General features: G+C 40.2%; 2 protein-coding genes across 7 annotated transcripts in view; one reads left to right on the top strand and one right to left on the bottom strand.

Moving 5' to 3' along the window:
• Nucleotides 1-6881, top strand: part of NT5C2 (5'-nucleotidase, cytosolic II) — a 94219-nt gene extending 87338 nt beyond the window's left edge. For all 6 annotated transcript variants that reach the window (XM_044437855.1, XM_044437845.1, XM_044437874.1 and 3 more), the window contains one exon: nt 1823-6881. In XM_044437855.1, coding sequence (XP_044293790.1) covers nt 1823-2068 — 246 coding nt within the window. In that variant the 3' untranslated portion in view covers nt 2069-6881. The remainder of the gene's footprint in view (nt 1-1822) is intronic.
• A 6664-nt stretch (nt 6882-13545) lies between these two features.
• The window catches only part of CNNM2 (cyclin and CBS domain divalent metal cation transport mediator 2), a 138240-nt gene continuing 125888 nt past the window's right edge, over nt 13546-25897 (bottom strand). Inside the window, exons 7-8 of the mRNA XM_044437832.1 lie at nt 16191-16372; nt 13546-13837 (exon numbers count right to left, since the gene is read on the bottom strand). Coding sequence (XP_044293767.1) covers nt 13628-13837; nt 16191-16372 — 392 coding nt within the window. The 3' untranslated portion in view covers nt 13546-13627. The remainder of the gene's footprint in view (nt 13838-16190; nt 16373-25897) is intronic.

Raw genomic sequence — 25897 nt, 5'->3', positions numbered from 1 at the left:
GTAGTGGCGCATACACCTGGTGCCATTCCTGTTACTCTTTCAGTGCCAGGTGAAGACCTTTTTATTCTCTAAATATTTTAATGGTTAGTCTATGTGTTTTAGTGCCTGTTTGTTGCTCCATGGTTGTTGATTGATATATTAGTTGTTTTATAGTATTGTATGAATACATTCTTTATACTGTTTTATGAGTATTTTATGTATGGTATTTATGATTTTAATAAACCACCCAGAGAGCCTGTGGGACACGGGGGCAGTGTACGAATGAATAAATGGCTTGATACCAGCTCTTTCTCTGGGACAAAATTGGCTTCCTCTGTGACCATCTGCCAGAGGGCCAAAGACCGCTTGCCAGGGTGTTCCCAGTGGGAGCACCACACTTCTCCCCCCAACAGATTCATATGGCCAAGCACCAAGCAGACTGCAGAGCAAAGCAAGGATCAGAGTGGTGCCATAAAAGAGAGCTGCATGGCTGTGCTCTGGTGGTCTTTTGCAAGAGCCCTAATCCCAAATTAAGGACCTAGCATTTGACAGGGAGGGGATCTTTAATGCAAAGAACAATGAGCAGATGGTTTCAGGTGACTGCTTGAAGGGAATCAACCAGCAGCTGCTGTCAATGCTGTTACGTAAGTGATACTGACCCAATCACCCCCCTTATCATCTTGGGTGCAGACAGACCAGTGGTATTAACAGCAGCCTGCATCCCATCCTAGGTACAGGGATGCTCCCCCAAGATACTGACAAGGATGCAGGTGCTCTGATCCAGATGGATGCCGGGTGTGACTGTCTCCTTGGGCTAGCCCCCCATTCCCATATTCTGGCCCCTCTCCCTTCCTTCCTGCATGGGAAACAATAACGGTAGATGCCTATCTATTGTGGAACAGGGATATAAGATTGAGTTCAACACCTTTCCGTGTCTCAGTTCTGTAAGGAGTAATGTTCAGTCTACAGCCTTGATTGTGGAGACAGACTCACTGCCCTTGAAGGGACACTAGAAGCCAGGTCTAATTCAGTACCAAGTGGGATGGAGAGCTCTGACTGATTTTGAATATCTCAGAGACATCAAATCTTTCATCACACTAAATAAATTCCATATGATCACATTGTAGAATATTCTACCTTTACTGACTGAAGCAGATTGGTTTGCCTCTATAGATTATTTCAGCATCTACATAGAGGACACTTCCTATGTTTCCAAGTTGGAAGAGAAGCTTTTCATTTCCACAATTTACCTTTTGGACTGTCCAAAGCCCAATGATCTTCACAGAGTGCATGGCAGTAGTCTGTGCCCATTTGCACCTGCAAGGGATCTGGGTCTACCCCTACCTGAATGTTTGGCTGATTGTGGCAGCCTTTAAGCAGCTAAGCAAGTACAATACAGCTGTTGAATCTTTTAAACATGGATTTTAGCAACATCCAATAGCTGATTCTTCTTGGGAGGCAATTATTACATAGACAAATTGTATACGTGCTTCATGGAAATTAGCAAGTGGAAGGGAAACTGGAAAGTAACAAGTGGAAGCTGTGCTGTTTGGACAGCTACAAGAAATATTACAAAATCATTCACCACCTACAATGTAGTGAATTGAGAACCTTACAGTGCATTTGATATTAGAACAAGGTCCATGTTTGTTGAAGCCTATGCATAATGATTAGAAAGTGTTATGCATTTCAAACATATCCATGTGTATATATTTAAAAATTGGGAAAATATATGGGTGCCTTTGGACACACTGGAGACCCCATGTTAGCATTTGCATGTGCTGAGGCAGAAGCACCTTCTCAGAGCACTGACTGAAGTATACTTTATTTTGGCTCCATACAGATGCCACATGAGTCAACAGTGGAGCACACCCATGTGGATATCAATGAAACTGAGTCACCCATGGCCACCCGTAACCGCACTTCAGTGGACTTCAAAGATGCTGACAAACGACACCAGCTGACCCGGTCTGTTAGTGAAATTAAACCACCCAACCTCTTCCCTCAGACCCCCCAAGAAATCACACATTGCCATGATGAGGATGATGATGAAGAAGAGGAAGAGGAAGAGGAAGAGGAGGAAGAATAGAAATATTAATGCTTCTTTTTATCAAATATGGTTGCATCAATTATTGGCAGGAACAGATTCCCACTTCAGAGTCCTGGGGCATGGGGTTGGTGGGGTGACAACAGAATTAACACTAATTAGGACCCTTTTGTTGTTAGCAAGCATATACTTTGCAGAGCCATTCTAAAGGTAGAAGATTTTGCATTGGCTGAGGTAAGACCAGGTACAGATGCTTAGCTATGTTGGGCCACATGTAGAACATAGATGAGGGGGCTGCTTGTGTGGCGGTTGTTCTTACACATGCCTTTAATTAAACAGCCTCCCAGCAATGGTTTAGAATTGATATAGTGAGACAGACGGCCATAGATCTTGCTGCAATCACAGGGGCCTAGTGCTAGTTCTTCACAGTTGGTACTCTTGACACCTTTGGAGGGGCAAAGATGTATCCTAGTATTTCATACTGTAAACATGGAAATGGCACTACTTCCAGGGTTGCATCTACCCATCAAGCACAAATCTTTTTTCAATGGTTTAATCCTCTAATCTCATTCTAGTACAGTTTGGCTTCTGCTCTCTTTCTGTATTTGAGTTTTTTCGAAAGGCTATCCTGCCATCTCTCCTTGGAGTATCTGATAGCTAGTTTTCTATTGCTGAGATTCCAAAGCTTTTTATAATCTCTATCCTTGGCATGTTATGCATGTGTTCTAGGATCTTCTAAAACAGGTCCTTATGCCAGATGTTTGCTCTGTGCCCTGAATTTATCTCCATTAACAAAAGATTCCTTAGCAGATTATTTTTCCTGTATTTAATGAGGTAAGAAAAGAAGGGGCTTGTAGTTTTTGGCATGTGAGGAAACACACGTTAGAGCATCCCAGAAAGATGAAAACTACAGCATCTGGAGGGGAAAGTTTTGTTTGCACCACCTTTCCTAGTCTTACTGTTGTTGGTAACACTTTGGACTCTGTTTTGGAGCAACCTGTAAGATTCTATAGTTCCATTTCCAGCCACTCCAGTCTCTCATACATAGTACATATGACTGCATGGTCCTGGTACCTAAACAAAGAGGAAGAAGTTGCCTTCAGCAGCATGACCTTATTGAGGACATTGTTTTACCTCCATTCCAAGAGTGAGAATAATTGAAGGTCTGCTCCATCTTATTTGTAAATGGCTTTAGCAGCCTGGCATGTCGAACAGTTCATGAGTTCAAGCCGTTACATTTCAAGCACATTTTCCTCCGAATTATCCTGCAATGCAGGGCAGGCTTATTTTCTCCTTCAGGTTAACAGGCAGTATATATTGCGTCCTGGGGTGCAGCACATCCCTTACTGTATTCCCTTACCGTACTGTGCCATTTGAGTATAGAAGACAGAACAGAGGCCCTATTTTAAAGTATTAGACCTTTTATTTTGCATCACTTGATTGTAATTAATGTTATTCCATTATTAAAATACATCAAACTGCAGATACGCAGGACAAGCTGGTGCTGCTCTGATGGATCTACAAATAAATCATGAGGTTTCATAATCTGTTCTGATGTGTGTCTAAAAGGTGGGGTGAGGAGAAAGTGATTATCAATGCCATACTGCTTGGTTAATAACAGGCTTGTGAACACACTGAAAGGCTGTAATGTGAATAAAATATGCTTAGCATTTTATTACATGGTAAATGGGTATGAACAGACATACTTATTTGGGAAATGTAAAGAGGTACTGTAGTAACTTCTAGTCCCTGTTATAGACTTCTCTTCTGTCCATAGCCCTTCAAGTTAGGCCTTGGTATTGACTGGCTATGGCATTGAGTGGGATAACTGTAAGGCAGCAAAAGCTATATATTACTACTATAAAAATTGAAATTGAGAGGTACCATGCCAAAAAATTAGTATTGTTAGTCTCCCGCAGCCCAGCCTTACAAATCCTATGCCTGCCCACTCCAAGCACACCTACATGCAGGTTTCCTGTTTCCCTCTAGTAGTTGGTTGCCCTCAAAAAAAAAAAAAAAAAAAAACTGGTCTTCTCAGCAGTGAACAGAACCAAGGCAGCCCATGTGTTGTAGCCACATTGTTTTAGACTGGAAGTCTGGAGTTTACTTCTAGCTGTTCTACTAACAAGTTTATACAGTTCAGTGACAGTTTCTGAAAGGATAGTGAATTACAACAGCTTAGATAAACATTACCAGTTCTTACACTTTAAGTAACAGGAAGGGAGGTGAGATTGGAAAGGGGCAAAATTACAGGGAGTGGATTGTGTTTACTAGCTGCTGGAGACAAGAAGCATGCTGAAAAGCAAGTTCAAAAAATTCAGCTGTTTTTCTGATCTTTTATGTAGTTGTCTTTTAGTCTTGATTCTTTCAAGGGCCTCAGAGCAACATCATTGACTTTGAAGAGCTGGAGCTATTCAGCAGCATAGAAGCATAAGAAAATGCATGTCAGTTTCTAATTTCATTTTTAAGAGAAGCTTAGAAACAGAATGAATTGAAAGAGCTGCTGCTTTTGAGTATAGCCAACACATTTTCCTCTTCCTATAGCCACAGAAAATAGAACTCAAAAACTACATGCAAACATTCTGACAGCCAGTTTCTCAGATTCAAACCCCCTATCAGGCAGCCTAGCATACAATACAAGTGGTTGTAAGGGTAAAAGGCAAAATAAAGTTCTGTGCCACACCAAGGTCTATGGCGAAAGGGCAGAATACAAATTATAATTTCCATCAGGCAAAGTCCTACAGAGCTGCCAAACCCTTTGAGTTTATTTGCTCCTTGGATAGCACAAAATGCCTATTACTATATTCGAGTTCAATGTTTACTTGCCACACTTGTTGGCTGCTTTATGCCTTATTTCTGAGCAATATGAACATGCTGCTCCCAGCAGTTTCGTAGCCACTGCAACTATAAAACTAATCCCAATTGTAACCCTTTCTGATTTCATTCTTCCACACATCCCTCCCTCTACAGGTAGCAGGACATCCTTTGTTTCAGATTGATATAGCAGATTAAACCTTTGGTCCAGGGCTAGCATACAGTATCTCACCAACATGGACATGTTTCCCATATTCCCATGTGCTCTGAGATGTATATTCTGCTTCAGGAAAGCATATCAAGTGAGGCCTTGGCAAGTGTGTGTGTTGGCCTTGATAATACATCAGGCAGAAAATGCTTGCACCATTTATCCAAAGTTTATATATCAAGAAAAAGTTGGTGTATATCCATCAGGTCAGTGGGCCCTCTCCCCCCATGAAACCTAAATGACATGTTTTAAATGACATGGCAGCCAGAAAGGAGGTACTAGGAGCTTCATGAGCAGTAGAGGCAGGTGTAGGAACAATGACAAACAGGAGGAAAGAACAGAAGTTTGGAGAGCCATTAGGCAGTATTTCATTTGATCCTCCATGTTACCTCTTGCTAGAATTTGTTTCCCAACAGAACCAATAAAACCACTGTGTCATTTTCTAAATGGTGGCTGTGGACCTTTTCCTGTTCCTTACAACTGGAAACTAATAGAACATTAGTAAGATTCTTAGTAACCATTCATACATTTAGAAACACCATCTGAATTCTGAGACACCAGCAGCAGCCAGAGAGGCCTTCTTCAATTTCCCAAACGGCTAATTAAAAAAAAAAAAAAATCAAAACTTCACACTCTTACAAATACAGATGAAGCAGGAGGTGGCGGAAAAAGCTACTTAAACTGGGAGGTTCAACAAGAAAAAATCATTTATCTAACAGAAATAAACGTTTTCAATAAAATTGCAAAAATATACAAATAAATCCGTCAAAATAAATAGAAGAAATTGAAAATCTGCAATACCACTGAGTAATTATACACTTCATTGGGATATTATTCAGCTTATGAAATGTACACATTTCATTTGTGCTTTTTTAGGCTTTACACAGACAATATGGAATACTGTTGGCAGAATGTTACAACTCTGAAAGAAATGCAATAATGTACAATATGATACAGTTTGGCAAAGAACTCTCAAAAGACAAAAGGTATAGAGGCTTTGGAATGCAGCAGTATATGGAAATAAATTTCTTGGCTTGAAGAGCCATGACATGGTGTAAGACTACCGGAAATGTGTGCAGCATAAGACTTCTTGAGAGAGGGGAAGGTAACTGCATAAGGTAACTCCAACTGCATTGGCTTAAGAAAGGACTACAAATTTCAGCTAATGGCCTTAGGCTAGTCTGTGATAAGCATAAGCAAATTCTAAGGACACCGAGGTAGAACATAATGCACTGTCTGCCCCTCTGTGAAGAAATTATGGTAAGAAAGAGCGCTAAGGTTTAAGCAATGAGGGTGTGCCATCTTTCCATATTTTGTCCATCACTAAAATCCTCCTCCTCAAGGTATTGTGTAGCACTTGATACTGGGAATGGATATGCAATGGTTCTCACCCCAGGCCACCTAGGTCAGTAAGGTTCTGTTCTTCAGATGGATGGGCTACCATTTTTAATAAAGTTGCCGAGAAAGTGACTTGAGAAATAGAATCATGCCAGGAGTCACATTAGACAAAACTAAGACAGATTGCAACTAGGAAATATGGCAGTAGTCACAAATCACACTCACATATCAAACAATCAGTACAAATAAGTGATTGAAGACATTTCTAATGCATAGCAAAGAAAAACAGAACCTGCTGGTAGCCTGCACAACCAGTCTCTTGCAGAGTATTAGACTCCAACTTGCCTCTCACTGTGGTATGCAATATTTGAGACATGGGCTCACAGCAGCAGTGGCACAAGTAGCAGCCTCTCTAGCATAAGTACTAAGCTTCATTAACAGGTAAAACTAAGCATTATTTGCAGTTGTTTACAATACTCTTGACGTTTCTTTTAATAGGATTCCAGTCTCAGATTGCTGTGGTTGAGAGCAAAAGAGTTTGCGGAAAGAGGTGGTGAACTCTGTATGTACCTCAAAGGCTGTCGCAAAGAAGGTCAAGATCTCTTTTTGCTGGTATCAGAGTGTAGGACATGGAATAATCAAGTCAAGTTGTGACAACCCAGGTTCAGGCTGGATACCAGAATAAACTTCCTCACTGTCGGAGCAATACAGCAGTGGAACCAGCTGCCTAGAGAAGTGGTGGGCTCTCCCACACTAGAGACAATCAGAAAAAAACTGGACAGCCATCTGAATGGGATGGTATAAATTGGTGTCCTGCAACAGCATGGGGTTGGACCCAATGACTTTCATGGCCCCTTCCAACTCTACTATGATCTCTAGAAAATATTTTTTTCTGTTCAAAACAAGGAAGGAAATATCTTGGCAGGGGTAGTTTTTAACAGGAAAAGGCCCACTGTTAAGTATACCCTCTGTCCTGGCAATCCCAAACTTTCAAGGCAATGTTATTTAAAAAGATAGACACCCAGAGTAACATTGCATAACATCTAATTTGGCCCTAAAAGGATAGCCTTCACTATTCCTGCACCAAAAATATCCCAATACAGTGCTCTTACATGGAATGACACACTATGCATACACATACACAAACACAACTATGCATCAAGCAAATCCAAACAAGTTGCACTTAATCGACCTCAAAATCATGCAAGCAGGGACAATAGCCAGAATACAGCATCTATGAGGCACCAGGACTTCCCAACGTGATGTTTACAAAATAATGACTTGCAATTTTACATACCTTCCATCATAGTCGGCAGGCATCAAGGCTCATTGCTATTAAGATAATCCAGTAAAAACATATTCTAGATCTGATTAGATGATTGTCTGAGCTTCAAGCATTTTGCTTAAAGGCAGTCCATTGGTGTTAGTGGAACTGCCACAGAGCTAGAGAGGCACTTGGAAAGAATTTCAGCTTCCAGCACTATGATTTGGTACAGAGGGTAAACATTTGGCATAGGTGGGACAGGGTTAGAGAATGAGGCTCTGGATGTGGACGTAATTGGCTTGAAAAGCAAAAATGTATAGCCTTTGTGGAGGGAGGGGGCGTTTTCTTTCTAGGGCCAGACCATCACCAATAAACATGCATTTTTACTGACCTGAAAAACAAGTGGCAAAAGTTCTAGCTGATCAGGATCCCATTTCAATGGAATTTTACACCAAAGCATAGAAAGAATGAACTTTAGCCTGCAAAACCTCCCCCGTTCCATTGATAATTTTAATCTGGGCTCTCCAAATGGCTGCTTGTGGCAAAGGCTGTCCATTGGAATGAATCTATCTGTGAGAGGAAACAAAAGTAGAGACTGTATAAGGCTTATCAGAAGAGAGAAAAATATGACCCACTGAAAATGAATGGTGGGAGGGAAGAGAGGCAGTTCAGTCTACCGGAATCAACTCTTCAACAGTTTCTAAAATTGTCCCTGTAGGCTGCCATGCTCTAAAGAACCCGGGATTCCAGCATCTGTGCATTTTCCTAGAACATCAAGCACATTTGTTTCAAACTATGGGGCAGGTACCATCTTAAATGGAGACATTTTCCCCTCTGTGGTCTTTGCATTCAGCTGATTTAGCTACTATTTCCAAAGGCCGCTGTACTTCAAAACAATACTTGAAGCTCATTAAGCTAATTTTATCCCAAGCCAGAGGGTGTGACCATCCTGACAACCAGACACCGGAGCTAAAAGACATTACAGTCTACGTAGTACAAGTATTTATGCTAGCTGTGGTTCCAGTTCAATATGAGACACACGACACTAAAAGGGTTATTTAGACCAAAAACAAAACACAGACCTTATCAATGAATGGAGTGTGCCCATTAGTCCTGAAGTGCCCCATTGGCAACCACCTAGCTCTAATACAGTTGTATTTATGTATATTCAGAAGTATAAACATGTTGTTATTCTCCATTGGGAGCCTTGGGCCAACCAGAATTTTTTTTTTTTATCATGAGTTTTATAGATAAAGATTTGTATGGGTGTGAGTCTATTAGAGAGACATGGCCAGTAAGAGCATCAGCCTCAGGTCTAAGCAGATGTTTTTTCCTCAGAAAACTGGCATCTGACATAATGGTACAATCATCACACTGCATTTTTATCCCTCCTTCCTCTAGCAAAGAACCCAAGGCAGCTTAGAAGGTTCTCCTCCACTCCATTCTATCCTTACAACAACAAACCTGTGAGGTAGGCAGGCTGGCTCAAAGTCACCCAGCGGGCTTCATGGCTGAGTGGGGACTAGAACCCAGAACTCCTGAGTTCCAGTCCAGCACACTTAACCACTACACCACACAGATTCCCTAATCACACATGGAGTCTCATTTGTGTTACAAACTAAACAAGTTATTTCTTTATACTAATATTTAGCTTATATCACACAGAAGTCATTATGTGTTTGTTCTTTGAAATTCTATGGCTATTTCTGCTCCATGTAGCAACCTGTTAATGCTCAGTGGCTTATCGTGTACTTTACAGTAATGTTTTACAGTAGCACCTGAAGGGCTGTTATGGGTATAATTCCAAAGAAGCCTCCAGATGTTACTTCTTGTGTGTGAAGGGAAGCCCAGGTATATCTCAATGCATCTTTCCAGGCAGTACAATTCATGTTCAGAGAGTTCATAAGAAGCACCAGAAGATAGCAAAACATGGTTACATGGCCATTTTGTCCCTGGATTCCACAATATATGTTCTATCAATTTGTAATTACTAATTCCTAAATCAATGAAAATGTCAGCAGATATGTTGTCTTCCATCACACAAGGACATAACCTTGCAGAACTTTCTTCCTTTCATGGAGCTATTAAAATATTAAGAGTTCCCTCTACTGGTAGGTTGTGATAATGTCATGCAATTACATTCATCTACGATAACCATTTTTATGGATGTTGCTCATGAAAGTGCACTTAAAAAGAAACGTGGGTACAGGAAAGAGGGGAGACATGGCAATGTAATAATGAATAATGCCAATGCAATTAAGAGCCAACTTGAAGAAAGATGGGAACTTTCCACAGGGTGCCCTTCATCTTGTGCAATAAGCTCCTACTCAGATCGTGGCCATGACTCTGGGCATTTTCCCAGTAATTCTGGAGATAATCTCTGGATTCATGCCATTAAAACATATAAAATAATTTGGCACATTAATTTGCCATGAAGACATGACTTTTCAGCTTTCATATGCTCTAGGTATGCTTCGTTGGTTAATGCTTACACACATCCTAATGTTCTGAACTTTTTCAGCAGGGCAGCTAGACAGTCAGATGAGATCAATGCCTCTCTGAAAGTCCTATGCAGCATATGATGGTAAACCTAGAGAGGAAAATAATGCAGAAGCTAACTACTTCCCACCTCCAAATGCAGGGGATTTGTATTTATTTTAGGCCACTGAAAACACCAGTCAGCACGAATTCTCTTTTGCTTTGCAAGAGCTCAGCAACACAGTGCATTAAAAGAAGCATAAGGTCTCTGATTATTCAAAGCCATTCACATCAACAGGAACAAAATTAATTCAAAATTAGGATTTTGGATGATTATTGTCAAGACCCCACTTCAAAGAGAACATTTGCACCAAAAAAGTTTCCAAATCTACAGTATAAAATAAAGGCTGAATGGCTACTACTGGCTACCCAATTCCTGTGTGCAAAACAAGAAGAACAGAAGGAGTGAAAGCAGCAAGAGAAACTGAGGAAAGATGCCAATTCCAGTAACTCAGCTCTTTATTAAGATTTGGAGACTTTGTTCCTAAAGTTTCCAATATCAGAACAACACTAAGTCTTACCTTGCATTCTGTTCCTTTGTGGTATTTAGGCAGGAAGGACTCTAAAGATCACTTTCTGAAGAATAAAAAATCATTTTTTTATCTCGAATGCATTTCTATCTATCTATGTCCTTGCGAAATGGTTGGTCTAGATATAATATAAAATAGGAAGTACAGTTCCCAGAGACATAGCTAAATTTAGGAAAATTTTGGTGGGTATGAATTTTTCTTATTGCTATTTGGTACACATGTTTGCTAATTCAAGGTCTAGAGCACTACTGAATAGGGAGAAAATCATTCATCAGAAGGCAGAAAGCTGCTATATAGGTGATGGCACCAAGGGACATCGAGGAACCATTTTCCATAGTGCTCATTATATGAATTGAGAAAACCAGCCCATTGTCTGGCATGGGCTGATGTCTTTATTTAATGATGTTCTTGGAACTCATTTGTTTTGAACCAAAAAGCATTCAGAGTGAGAGGGTCACCCTCCAAAGCCTAAGCTATGGAAGAATACCTTTAGCCTGCAAACTTTGTATGAACTCTTCAGAACCAGATTCACAGAAACTATGAATTGGAAATAAGCACTCAAATCCTGCAAGAAAACTCAACAAAAACTACTCATGATTGGTAAAGATCATTATTTGGAGCACCATCACTTCATCTGAAGAATTCAGCATGTGTTATGTAGCACATTTTTGGAAGAAAGAGATATTGCTGCCAGTAATACAGGATCATGGCCAGTTAAGAATCTCCTCCTTTCTTATAAGCATGCGTCACTTCCCATCTATTATAAAATGTCCAGTAAAAATGATGACATCATTTCAACAGCATCTTTACATTCCACAATTTAGCAGAAACTATACAATTGTGCAGCCTGTAAGTCTCAAAGGCCTAGTTGCAGTTTCTTAAACTGCTAACAGTTCTGGAAAAGGCTGTCAAATAAAACAGGATGCTTTAAAACAAAAGGAACATTCTTGTATTTTTCAAACAACACAACACTCTTATGCTACAAAATGACAAAGACCATATTTTCCAGTCACAGTGACAAGTGGAACCGAGTTGCCTCTCCATGAGGTTATAAAGGACTGGTAAGCTTCAAGAGAACTGAAATATCAACTTCTTCCTTCCTCCTATATGGGCATCCATGAAAGAAAGCAGTGCTTTTTCATAGATCAAACTGCTGAATAGTATCCACTGAAACATAAATACATTTTATTTAGGCACACAAGGAGTTGTTGGGAATGGGGAGGATTTACTTTTCCCAAACACATTTGCTTAAACAGAACAATGGAGAATTACATCCCAGCCTGCACTAATCTGTTTGAACACCTTGGTAATGGAATGTGAGGCATACTACCAATGAGGATTCTGGCAAAGCATAAAAAGAGAAAGGTGTGTGTGGGTGGGGAGTTAGGTTTTACTGTAGGTAATAAGGTCTGGAAGTAGGTAATTACCTATTACTGTAGGTAATAAGGTCTGGAGGCCCCTTTATCTATAAATTTAAACTGTTTCTCACAACTGTACTTCTTATAAGGGGTACAAACAACCCAGAGTCACAAATGCTGTGAAGTGAAGGTTCTCAAAATCATAATTCGTAGAACAGTCCCCCAAATACTCCCAAAGTAAATGTCAGCCTCCTGAGATGTGGGAGCTGAGAATATCCTGAAGGCCTTTCTGGTCCATTTTTCATGCCCAAATGGCTGTCTCATAGACCCCAATAAAAAACTGGAGGTCAAAAAGATGACCCCTGTAAGTGAAAATTTACAGAACAGAAATGTTTTATATCATTGTTGAGACACGCACACCATCAAATACAGGTTGAGTTTATCCTGAAAGCCTCTTGCAAAATGTAAAAGAGGGCGTAGGAGTTCAGCATCCACAGCAACATGCATTCTGTAGGAAGAGAGCCTTTGGCTGATAGCATAGCAGCATCTTTAAACAAAAGGTTTGAAGTGACTAGTGGTCTGATATATCTTACATTTCATCGTGATTGCATTTAGGCAATCCTTACCCAAAGTAATGGGAAGGTGCACTATGGTGGTACATCAGACTCTGAAAATATAAACAAGTTAGGTATGCACTCAGCACAGTATAGATGGCAAGGAATACCAGAATAAATTTACTCCTCCAGAATAAATAAAAACGCTATGTAAAATAATCTGGGAAAAACACTGCCTCTGAAAACACTTCCATGTGGCATAGACCAGATTTTCTGATACTCATAAAAATATCAATGCTTACAAGGAAAATGTACATGCACAATCCCAAATACCTCCTTCCCTAGAGATTAGATGAAGGGAGAAAAGAGCTTTTTCCCCATTCTCCCAAGAGAGATGTCAGAGGTTCTTAAATTTCTTTTGTTATTTGTTCTTCACAAAAGAAACCAATTTGCCATTTCAACAAGTTGGAAACAAAACAGCTGGGGAAAGCTGGGAACATTGGGGAAAATTCACACAGTACAACAGAACTTAGCTGGGAAGGCCCTGCAAAATTTAAAACTGCAAAATACTTCTTTAAAAAATGATCTCTCTTGAAAAAATAAACCACAGATGTTGGTTTAAATTTTTTTCTGTACACATTTAGAAGGATCATCAGTACAGCTGGAAAAATAAACATGATTCTGCTCCACTAGGAAAAAAATTGCCATTTACCCCAGAAGGGTTGCTCATCATTCCCAAGCTTTGCTTAGGTGTTTGCTGCTTCTTATTTTTTTCCTGTGTCCATCTTTCAATCTCTGAGCTCCAATTTCTTTCCATTTGTTTTCTGCTCCCAGAATGGACATAAAGTCTTTGGTCTCAGAGCACTGGGTGCAGCACAGCTTAATAAGCACATACTAATGGCGTTCACAGTCTGGTAGAGGTAAGGAGGTGGGAGGAGACCTTGTCCTGAAGAACAGGGGGAAGGCAGGAGAACAGGGTGATGCTGTGCGTCAGCTCCTAGATGGCGCCTTCACTGTGCATACTGTGGTTGGACTTGTTGTGGGTTACACAGTTCTGTTCATTCAGCAGATTTGCCATCTCATCTGGCAAACCATCATGCAATTCCGTAAGAGTCAGTTCTATTTTAGTAGTTTCACTGTCCGAGGACTGAGGTGTTTTATCCATCCGGGATGCCATGAGGGCATTTTGGTATTGCTGTCTGGAGATCTATGCCATAAACACGAAATGATACAAAAAGAGAAGTGCATAATTAACATTTTATTTCCCATTGTTGGGATCATGCGAGCTGGCTGTGACCATCTCTCCTTCTCACAAATGATGGATGTTCAGAAATGTGCAGATCCATATGTTCTCCACACCCTACAGTACAATTTAGGTTTGTTTTCAGCTATACTAAGAAGGGTGTTCTAAGGAGAAACACTATCAAGTCATTTAAGATTTCAGTTGCATAACTCTACAGCCTGTGACTTTATTTAAAAGGTTTAAGAGATGCCTGTGGGAAATGCCCCTGTGCCTGATAGTTGTTCAGGCACGACAGGGGGCTGTGACCCTCCTCTTCCACACCCAGTCCTCCCACAGGATGCCAGGAGATTCTGAGGAGAACCGAAGGAAGCAGGATGACCGCAAGCTCCCACCTGACACCAGCAGAGTGTGGTTCCTAATGCTGCTCTCCTAGCACTCGCAGAAGCACTGGCAGGGAACCTGGTCTGGGGAACAAGAGTGGCTGCCTTGCACCGGGATAAAAAACCCAGTACGAGGTGACCCACTGCTCAGCTGAGAGGGAGGCAAGCACAGCAGCTCATCCCACCCACTGCTGCTGCAATGCCAGCAGGCAGGATCAAGCAACGCAGCCTTGCTTCATTGCAAGGATTGTGGTCTAAGCGACTGGTGATTCTGCTGCATGCTTTGTCCCCAGGACCTGAATGTCGGATTCTTCATAAACAATCCTGTTCAACCTCTGGCCTCAGCAGAAGCCCAGGGGAAACTGATGACAGCTGTGCTTTCGCAGCTATCATCAGCTACAGCCCCTTAGCAAGAGTGGCAAGGCTTTTTTTGCTGCTCTGGCCAAGCGGCTCTTTTAATTTTTTTGGCTTGAATGTTGTTTAGTGAACTATCCCAGTTCACATGAAGTGTTAAGCCAGCATGAGTACTTAAACCCTACAGCAAGCAATGGGTATCTGAGTGGTTTATAAACCACCTCACAGGAACAGTGCTGAGTTCAGATGACACAAAAACCCACCATGGTTTATAAGCCACAATGGGTTATTGAGTCATCTGAACCTAGTCATTGATTGTGCCCATTTAGTACATTACGCCATTGTGATTTATAAGATGTGGTGCTTTAATGTGTTACCTTAACCCAGCATTCCTCCTGCAGGGTGGCTTATAAACAAATTAACCATGGTTCATTGTAGGGTTTAATAAACTCACCAGGACTTAGTGTGTTGTTGAAATCCAGACAACAAAACGAAGCATGGTCTAGTCATAAGACCAGAGAGCCCATTGGGAAGAGTGGCAGAAAGGCTTGCTGTTCTAGCTGAGGGGCTGGCAGGTGACCACCTTTCTCGGGCACTGCAAAGTGCAAAAGCAGCACTTGGGGACATCTGGGAAAAGTTACTCCCACTTTCTTCCACTGCAGTGAGCCATTTAGTGCTGGCTGCAGCTTGACTTTAGGTCTGTTGATTTTTTTAAGTTTGCAAAACCTACAGTTAAAGGCAGCTTTCCCAATCCTGTTTTCAGGCATTCAAGAGGCAACCATTTCTCATCTGGGAAGGTTAGGGCAGCCCAGGGCCAAATGAAGAGGCCCCCACTAAAACTCAAGGATTTTGGTTCAAAGGGTGCTTTCCCCATACCCCATTTCAACACCCCCCCCCAAATAGTGGTGGGCTACAAAGTTGCAATTAAAATCAAACTACAATCAGCACTAGATGGATGCTGCAGCTCAGGGGTCATCTCAATGCTCCCACAGGAAGCCTGGGATACAGCAAGAAGACTGCTGGAAGAAAAGGAGGTCCATGCCCCACTATGCCTGATCATCTCTCAGGCATAGAGAATTTTTAGCACAGTCTATGTTTATAGTTCTCCAGGCATTTAATGTATTGTATGAACCTGGTCATTAAGAGTCGAACATTCATTTTCCAGCTGTGCAATTGCCACATAATGCTAATGGGAACGGAAGCACCCCCAGGTGTGAACTTGTAGGTGAAAGGTTACAGGTATAATTGAAGAACAACACAAAGTATAAACATTCCTCCTACAAGTTGATTCTCCTTTACAACCCCCCTCCCATTTCATTACCTAAGCAACATAGTTTTAGACACAGCCATTTTTCAAAGAAAAATGTAGTTCCTACCTGGGAAAGGTAGATTAAGATACTACCTCCTAATTTAAAATAAACTAGATAGCTAAATAGCTCTAGCAGACCAAATAATTCCTTCCAAATTTAGGTGGTCTATTAAAGGAAAATCAGGACTATGAGTCTATCATGACTGGAGTCTATAGCACCCTACCTTCCAAGATTACAACTTGTGGATGGAAGACCCATTTCTTCTTTTCCTACCTTGACATACTGAATGTCTGAGATGGCTCTCACTGAGTAGTCTGGAACATATACTTGAACAAATGAGTTCAACTGGCTGTTGCTATTCCCTATTGTTGGTGTCACTGCATCAATACGATCCCCTTTGCTAAGAGAGTCTGAATGATTCAAGCCGCAAGAACGAGGTGGTGATTTGTTTTCAGCTGAAAAGAAAGAAAAATACAGAGGAACTTTAAATACAGTTCCAATTCTCAAGAACTACATTGGTTATGGGATAAACTGGATGGTTACTTGACTATAATCCAATAATATTCCATTCAAAACACAAATGATTATGCAGATTTTGACACTTTGGCTATGTTTTCCTACCAAAATGACTTGTTGCAGCTGTAATTCTACAGGGTACAACTTCAATAAAGATAAGAAGCATGAAAGTGGGATTTTGATAGTAAGTTCATATCTATTATAGGAAACTTAATTTCTAGATGGGCATTCCATCTAGAAATACCCCATATCCCTTTCCATAACCACACTTCTTTCCCCCAACCACTCAGCATCTGGTAGTTTCCCAGCTTTTGTGCAGTTTTCCCCATTCTAAATGATTGAATTACCTCTTCCAAGGCTTACTTGAAAGCTTCAAGTGAAATGTGCAAGTTGGCCCTGCCCCTGTTGTCATGAGCTCCAGTGACCCCTGGAATGCAACTTCTGAAGATTTCTCCAAAATAGAATTTGGCCCTCAGGGAGAAAGAGATACTGCACCCCTGCCTTAAAGTCTGCCTGGGATTTAAGAGCTTTTATAATACTATCTACTGTAACAGTACCAATTTACTGGCAGGAATCAAAGTGGTTGTGCCACTTGGCTAAAAGCAAGAATAAGTCAATGTAAGAGGAAGACATACAAACCTGATTCCAAATTAAATATTATTATTTAGTTTACAGATGCCCTAGTCTTTCACATTTACTGAAATGCCATAGTCATTTGCCAATCAAAAGCATACCCTCAAGATGCATAGCACAATGCATTTAATACCATTTGTTATTTTACTTTTGAGTGAAACCATCTTCTTCAATACATTTCCCATCACAAGTGTTTAAAATATGGGTAGGGACATAATTAGAAAATAGGCACAGGAGCACATTCTGTAATGAGATAGACTGATGCCTGGCAAAACTTCAATACTTTGCTGCATTGTACAAGCATGTTGGATATCTGAACATTCCCAGATTACAACAATGCTCAACTGAGACTCTTTTAAACTCTTTTCCCTATATTTTTGTTTAAATAACAAGATCAAAGAGTTACACCAAGCAGTTTATACATACCTTTGCTCACAGCAAATGTATTTGGGCATTGCAGTGCTGTCAGAAGCTGGAGGTATTCTACACAATATTTGAGCAACACATTTGTCACGACAAAATTCAAGCATTTGATGTCACTGCAGTCCCATTTTCACTTTTTCCCACAGGGCCCAATACAATATGGACTGTTTTAATAACAGTGCCTGTAGGGTAAACAATGTCATATGGAGCTCTGAACCAAGTAAGAATATCAAGAAGGGAACCTTAGACAGTGAGAAACCTAGCAGGAGCAGAGCAGTTTGAAAGCCTTCTATTGGGCAGTGTGATTTTGCTTAAGTATATGATGGCTCCATCTGTTAATTATACACATGGCTTTTAGAAGAGTAGCCATGTTAGTCTGCTTCACTATAAATTATGTGTTTGTCTTGTGGTATTTGAAAGAACAACCCAATTACTGTACCATTAAGGTCGTTATCAGATATACAAAGTATATATGAGAAAAAAGTAAAGAGTGGACCAAATAGTCTTGAAATGCACTTGTGAGCATTCTATATATAATGTAAAGATATGCAAGTACAATGGCCATTCAGAACAATGGGAACAGGAAATTACTGCAGACAATCCCTAAAATCTAATAGAAGAAACTGTGGGAAATCTAACATATAAAACCAAGGACCAGGCATGGCAAAAAAGCAAAGACCCTGCCCCACAAGCACCTCAGTTATCAACTTTGTCCCAATACCTATTGAGGTGACATTTACTATCACATGGCTTAAAAGTAGCCATAAGAAGGACATCTAAAATTCACAGTATAAGAAGGGAGTGCCTAAGGTGACTCCAGCATGAAATAAGTCAGTGTGGTGTTGTGGTTAAAGTATTAGGACTTGGGAGACTTAGCTTCATGTCCCCACTCACTGGGTAACTTTGGCCCAGTCACTGACTCAGTCTAAGCTACCCTGTAGAGTTTTGGGAGGATAAAAATGGATAGAACAATCATGTACATCATTTTGTGTCCCTTGGAGGAAAATGCAGGATATAAATGTAATCAACGAACAGAATTCATCAGTACAGTTCATTCAATTCAGTCAAGCCTCAATTAAGACAATGCCTTCTAATCTCAGTATTACAGCAATTTATGAATATGTGTTATCACCTATTGTGGCTGTTGCATAGGAACACTATATATTTAAGCCCTATATAGAAATACCAGACTTCTGTACTTGTGACCAATTACCCCATGGTTAGAAAGAGGGAGAAGGAGTATATATTCTGTGAAGCAGAGAGAGAGAATGAGAGAGAGAGAGAGAGCGAGAGCGAGAGCGCACGAGAGCACATAATCTGGATTTTGGGAAAGTTGATTTTAATAAACTCAGAACAATGATAAGTAAGGTCCTGTGGCAAGTGACCCTAAGGGAAAAAAAGGAGCCTAAGTTGAGTGGGAGGCTAGCACGGGAAGCTGAAAGCATCAATAACAATTGTTTCAGGTATGTTCACACTAAAAGACAGAGAAAAGAAATGATGGTTGGCTATATAACTATACATTGAGCTAGCATGTTGAGTCCCCTTTGCTTAGCTGAAAAGGTGTGGGCCTGCAGCTGGACAGGTGACTACATGTGGAAGTACAGCAGAGGATTAGGCACCATGGCCTTAAAGGCCCTTTCCAACTCTTCTACTAGAATTCTCCATGAGGACAAATAGTTAACAGATGACAAAGTGCAAATCAAAGGGTCAGGACTGAAATTTGAGATTAATAAACAAATGATCAAGTTGCACCTCATTTCTTTGCATAAGTTCAAATCTTCAGGGCTTGATGAGCAGCATCCTAGAATAATAAAGAAACTGGCAGGAGAACTCTCAGAACTACTCCCTATAATCTTTGAGAAATCATGGAAGACAGGTGAAGTGCCAGATCACTTGAAGGAGGGATAATGTTGACCATATCTTCAAAAAGCGTAAAAAGGAGGATCCTGGGAACTACAGCTCAATTAGTCTGTGAAAATTCTGGAGCAGATAATAAAGAAGCACCTAGAAGGCAATGGAGCAATTACTACAAGCTAGCATGGATTTCTCAAGAACAAATCTTGTCAGACTAATCTGATCTCACTTTTTTTAATCAGGTAACCTCGCTTGCAGATGTGGAAATGCTGTGGACATAATATATATTGACTTCAACAAAGCTTTTGATGAAGTGTCCTATGACATTCTGATCAGGAAGCTAGCTCAATGTAGGTTAGATGGAACAGCTAGCAGGTGGATCCATAGTTGGCTACAGACTTGGACTCAGAAAGTGCTGATAAGATTGAACTCTACAAGTACTTGAAAGGCTGTCTCAAAGAAGAAGGCCAGGATCTCTTCTCAATCATCCCAGAGTGCAGGACATGGGGAATCATTGGGATGGCGGCCAGTGACAAGCGGGGTCCCCCAGGGCTCTGTCCTGGAGCCGATCCTGTTTAATCTTTTAAAAAATGACATGGAAAAAGGGATGAACACTCTGCTGATCAAATTCGCAGATGATACTATAACTGGGGCAGTGGCCACAACTGAGAACGCACTCCAGTTCCAAAAGGATCTGGACAGACTATGAAAGTGGGCAGGAGACAACAGGATGGCATTCAATGTGGATAAGTGCAAGGTCTTGCACTTGGGGCATAGGAATAGGTGTCATAAGTACAGGTTAGGGGACAAGTGGCTGGAGAGCAGCACTTGTGAAATGGACCTTGGGGTACTGGATGACTGCAGGCTAAACATGAGTCAGCAGTGTGATGCGGTAGTTAAGAAGGCGAACGCCACCCTTGGTTGCATAGCCAGAAGCATGAAAGAGGTATTACCACCACTCTATAGGACTCTGGTGCGCCCGCAACTGGAGTATTGTGCTCAGTTTTGGGCCCCTCATTACAGGAAGGGTATGGCCAGGTTAGAGTCAGTGCAGCGTAGGGCCACAAGGTTGGTGGATGGTTTGCAGGGGATGCCATATGAGGCGAGACTGAGGGAACTGGGTCTCTTCAGCCTGGAGAAAAGGAGACTCAGAGGGGATATGTTGGCGACATACAGGTATGTGAGGGTATGTCACACAGAGATGGGTAGAGACCTGTTCTCCCCTGCAGAGGAAGGCAGGATGCGCTCCAACGAAGCAAAGCTCAGGGAACCAAGGTGCCAGGAAGTACTTCCTGAGAGTTAGGACCCCGAAAGTACGGAATGAGCTTCCATGGGAGGTGGTTGAGGCCCCATTGGTGAGAGTGTTCAGATAGGCTGGACATGCATATGGTGGGCATGTCATGAGCGGAGCCAGCTGGAGCCAGGGGTCAGACTAGATGGCCCGGGAGACCCCTTATGACTTGTTCTGTTTCTATGAATAATGGGCGCAGATTACAGGAAGTCAGATTCTGACTAGATACCAAGAAACATTTTCTAACTGTTAGAGCAGTACGGCAATCAACCAATGAGCTAGGGAGGTCATGGACTCTCCTACACTTAGAGACATTGACGAGGCAGTTGGACAGCCATCTATCAGGAATGCTTTAACTTGGAGTCCTGCACTGAGCAGGGGGTTGGACTCAATGGTGTTATAGGTGCCTTCCAACTCTACCACCTTTTAATCTAATGAAAGCTTCTGCCACAATAAATGTTTTACTCTATAAGAGGGGTACATAACCTTTTCCGCCCCAAGAGTTGCTGCATGTGATGCTGGCCTGGAGCTTACACTACAAGCACACACATACTTCAGCAACTTGGACAGAGGTCATTCTTTCTTTGCTGTGAGTGCTGATGTGGAAGAATGATCTGTATGTGGGTGAGGGGTGGATAGTTTGGGCAACAAGGAAACTCATTAGAGGGACTTTAGTGCAGGGGGATCACTTGCCAAAGATAAAAGATACGCTGTTTTATCTTTTTATGCTTGCTTTAAATTTGGCTTTTAAATTTTGTATTGCAATTTTTATGAAGTTTTTATTTTTGCCTGTATCTTGTATTTTATGTGTTTTTTAAACTGCCCAGAGAGTTTTGGTTATTGGGCAGTATAGAAATAAAATTAATAATACTAATACTGCCCTTGGAGCATTCCAAATGTTGGGGTGGGTATCCTGATGTATAAGGACTCTGATTATCCTTAATAGACTTGCAGAATTTGTCCAGACATATGGGATGGATTTCACATTTGTTTGTGAAGAACAGCCAGTTGGCTTTCTCCATTTTTTGAACTATGACAGTGATACAACAGAGGCCATTAACAGAGAACCTACTTTGATATCAAAAGTTCAGGCCGTAAGACTTTAAGATGATGACTGTTACAATGTATTAGCAGCACAAAATAAGAAGTATGCTGAAAAATATGAGTAACCAACTCGGGATCCAAAGTACTGATAGTCACTAAGCAATCAAATAGAAACTCACTCCAATATTCCTCACTCACATTATTCTAGTGCTGGATGAGACCTCCCATGACACAAAGAGTTGACACTTTCAACGAGTTGTTATGACAATAAAATAGGAGAAGAGAGATGCATGTTGTTCTCATGCACCTTGGAAAGAAGATTGGCTGGGCATGAATAAATAATCAAAAGGAATCATTTGCAAACATGATCAGTCAGTCCCTTTCATTTTAAAAGGATAAAAATAATAAAGTGTCTCATAACATAAAAATCTAAATCTTCAGAGTTGAGGGACAAAGAAGAAAACAAAAGCACATTATCTAAAGACTTTCCTTTTGATTTAGTAGCTGGAAACCTAAGGATGCATGAGTGTCATCCCCACCCCACAGTAATGGAGTTTAAATGCACCTGAAACTAATTTCAAGAGAGTGGACAAAATACAGGAGTTGAGGTGAGTGACAGTGAGGCAAATAGCAGGCCATTACAGTTCGTAAAGAACATTTCTCTGTGAGGTAAACATTAGAAAGAAGGAGATGGGAAGTGTAATAGGGATTTTAGAAGCCGCATATATTAATTCTCTGTTCATTACTCAGAAAGTTGTGAATATGGGGCAGGAAAATCCTTCAGAGAAGAAAGAAATGCAGAATTGTTACGTTATCACAACATAGTTCATGGTCCTATAGAAATCTAATGCCATACTATTGCATGGACTAACCAAACCTTTAAATAACCCTTCCCAGTGAAAGGATTCCACATACCTCTGTTGCTATCACAGACACATACTTATCCAATCTCATCTCACCCAACTAAAAGCATCTTGTCATCCTTGTTACTAAGGGTCCGTGAGCATTTTTTTTAAAAACTTACAAACATTATCCAATTTTAATTTGCTCTGCTGTTACCTGAATCTATTAGTTACTTTATTCTTCTCTCAGCTGTCATGGTCACAGCTGTACTTCTTCCTGATACTGCTGTTAATGATGTCAATTGTCAGTAGGCAATTGCTACCATATTGGTGTTTTTTCTTCAAGGCTCCATATGCCTAGTAATGGCAGCTACCTGACACATAAAATTCTGCATTATTGTTGCTTTCTTGGCAACATGTTGATCTGATTAGAAGCAGCACACACAGAATAAATGCCGGATTTGTTTTCTATTCAACATTCTTCTCCAAACTGTGCTACCGGCAAATGCCCAAGTCAATTTCAAATCTAAGATGAAGTCAAGATTCAGGGGGACCTTGGCAACTTACTGCACTGGTGTGTCCCTCCCTGAGAAGTGAAGACGGTGATCACATTACTGTGGTCTTTTTCTCCACCACACATTCCTTCACCCTGTGGCCTGCCCTCTCCCCATAAGCTTGATAAGCCAAGTGGCAATGGACAGCAACAAGAACCAAATGCAGCTGCAGCTGCTTCACTCAGTGTTTCTCCTCAAACCCCAGGCAATGCACACACAGGTGTGCACACATGCACAAAGTGATGCAGTTCTAAAAATAATTCTTAATAAGAAATTGAAATCTCATATAGCCCAATTTGTCAATTTCTCAACTGTACAAATCTATTAAGGAATGCAGAAAATTAAATATGAGTGGAATAATGTCCTTCCACACCAGGTGGAAATTGCTTTAAATTGTTTATAGCAAGCATATGGGGAAAATGGTGAGTGTTCTAGTAAGATTCCGGCACATCATCTTAAAGTGCAGAAACATCATAATGTAATTTCATTTATAAAGATGAAAATGACAGGCTATATACCATTGCCATGCAGATAAATGTACAATTCTTATTTATTCTGCTTTGTGTTTTATGGGCACCAAGAGATCAGAACAGGATAAGGCTGTTTTTCATACACTTTCTCACAATGGCATTTTTTCATGGCTCCTTTGTGTATAGAAGAAATTAGGAAAATATGAATAATGGGACATTTACCAGATGGATTTCCAACTTAGTGGTGTAAAACATTTGCTAGTCTCTTAGTTCCAAAACTTTAATTATATCTTTATAACTGTATCTGTGAATCTGACTCTCTTTCTTGTTAGACAATTCTGTTGTGATAACCACCAATCTACTTTCTTAACTAAACTAGTTATTAAAATATCAACAACAATTAAGGTTTATATATTTCAACATGTTATTCTACCATGTTATTTTAACATGGAATTTATTAAACATGAACAGAGAGAGCTAACTTTTTTATATCAGTTGTTGATGCAATTGCTTTAAACTTGAGAAAATTTATCCTGAGAGATATACCTGCAGTGATTAAGTTAAATGTGAACAAATTGACTAATGAGATCTCACAAAGTACCAGACAGATCAGCATTGCTAAAGCTGAATTTGTTGATTAATACAGAAGATACATATTATGCTTCGTTATTTAACTTTTTGCGGGTGGGGGAATTCCACTCAGCTATGAATATCTTTGAAAAGAATGCAACTTTTCATCAAGAATGACGGGTTTAACTTTTTGGATCTTGCTGTACAGCACTGGACTTATTTGCTTACTTGTACTTAATTTTGGCCTTTCCCATTTAGGTTAGATTTTTCATCTTGGCAGTTTTGCAGTCTTCCTGTTTGGATCATCTTTCTAAATGGATGGCATTAGGCTCTTGCATTTTAAAATGAACAGGGCTCCTCCCAGGTATGGTTGCTACAGAACTGTGATTGATAATATAGCACTAATTACATTTTGTCTATTTTTCCATGTTAAATTAACTTTATGATGAAAATTAAACTTAAAAACTGGTAAGCCTATTTAATGGCAGACTTGGATAAACAACTTGATTTGTTTACTTCAGATAACGTGTCAGTGAATAAATATGACACACAGTCCAAACAGGAATGGAAGATGGAACTGGTTTGTGCCACTGAGTCTAATTAACAGATAATTGTTTTAGCATCTCTGTATGAAGCTTCAATGAATCTCATGCTGTATTTTATTCAACTCTGGTTTTGTGTTTACTTGATGCCGCAACATCATTTTAATAAGGGTTAGTCAAAGCCAGCTAACTGCTGGAGCTGTAATACTGCTTCCTTTAATTATATATCTTAGCAATGTCCAGTAGTAGCCTCTATTTGGGAGGACAGTATAATCTGGATACATTTTGCACTAGACCACTTTGCATACATTCCTTTAAATTAACTACCTGCTTCCTTAAAGTTAACATATGGTTAGTGTAAATTGATTTTTGCACTTTTTTAACAGCTAAAAGACAAAAATTACAACACTAGAGGGTAACTGCTCACATCTTGCAAATGGATTGAGGGCTTAAAAGCACTTCCAATATCTGAACAGGTAGATTGTATATAGATGCCACTCCTGAATATGGCTATATGGTCCCTGTCTATGTGGAGCTATCTATCTATCATGGTTTTGTTTGGACTGCAAGAAATAAATTGTTAAAAGTCAGATGTTGCCAGATCCAACAAATAAAGGCTTACCAGTCATCAATGTGCAGCTGTTCTTTTCCTCCTTAGCAGATTTTTGTGATAAGAAAAAGACATGGGAGAAATGGAAAAATATAGGACGGTTGCAAATGCAACACTATGTCATCTAGGCTTCCTGAAAAAATCCATGAATGAGGCAAGGCAGTTGCATAATACAAGCCTCTTCCAGAAATACTGTAAGTCAGATTGGATTTTTCTCAGTTGATGCAAAGATTAAATGACTGGAGAAGGGATATTATGTAATATAATATCCAGTTATTTTAACAACAGATTTTAATGGCTATCTGGTTTTAAAACTGACCCCATGTTTGGTTTTAGTCGTTTTTAGTTTAAATTGTTTTAATGTTTTATACAGTATTTTAACTTTGATATACTATTTTTTATTTGGATTATGCTGTTAATATGTTTTGAATATTTTTTTCAAATATTATTATTTGTTTTCACAATAGAAAGAAAAAGGAAGTATATAGGAAAAAAGAAGCCAAGGATAGAAGATTTAGCAAGGAAGTACTCATTTAAACACATTTACAATAAACAACAGTCTATGTCATCCACTTTCCTAGCCAACGCATTGCTTTGGTAACAAATAGTAACCACAAACATTTGTAAAAAG

The sequence above is a fragment of the Varanus komodoensis genome, unplaced genomic scaffold (genome assembly GCF_004798865.1).
Source record: "Varanus komodoensis strain SLA01 unplaced genomic scaffold, ASM479886v1 scaffold1, whole genome shotgun sequence".
Taxonomy (NCBI): domain Eukaryota; kingdom Metazoa; phylum Chordata; class Lepidosauria; order Squamata; family Varanidae; genus Varanus; species Varanus komodoensis.
Note: the sequence above shows the minus strand (reverse complement) of the source record. Positions and strands in the feature narration are given on the sequence as shown.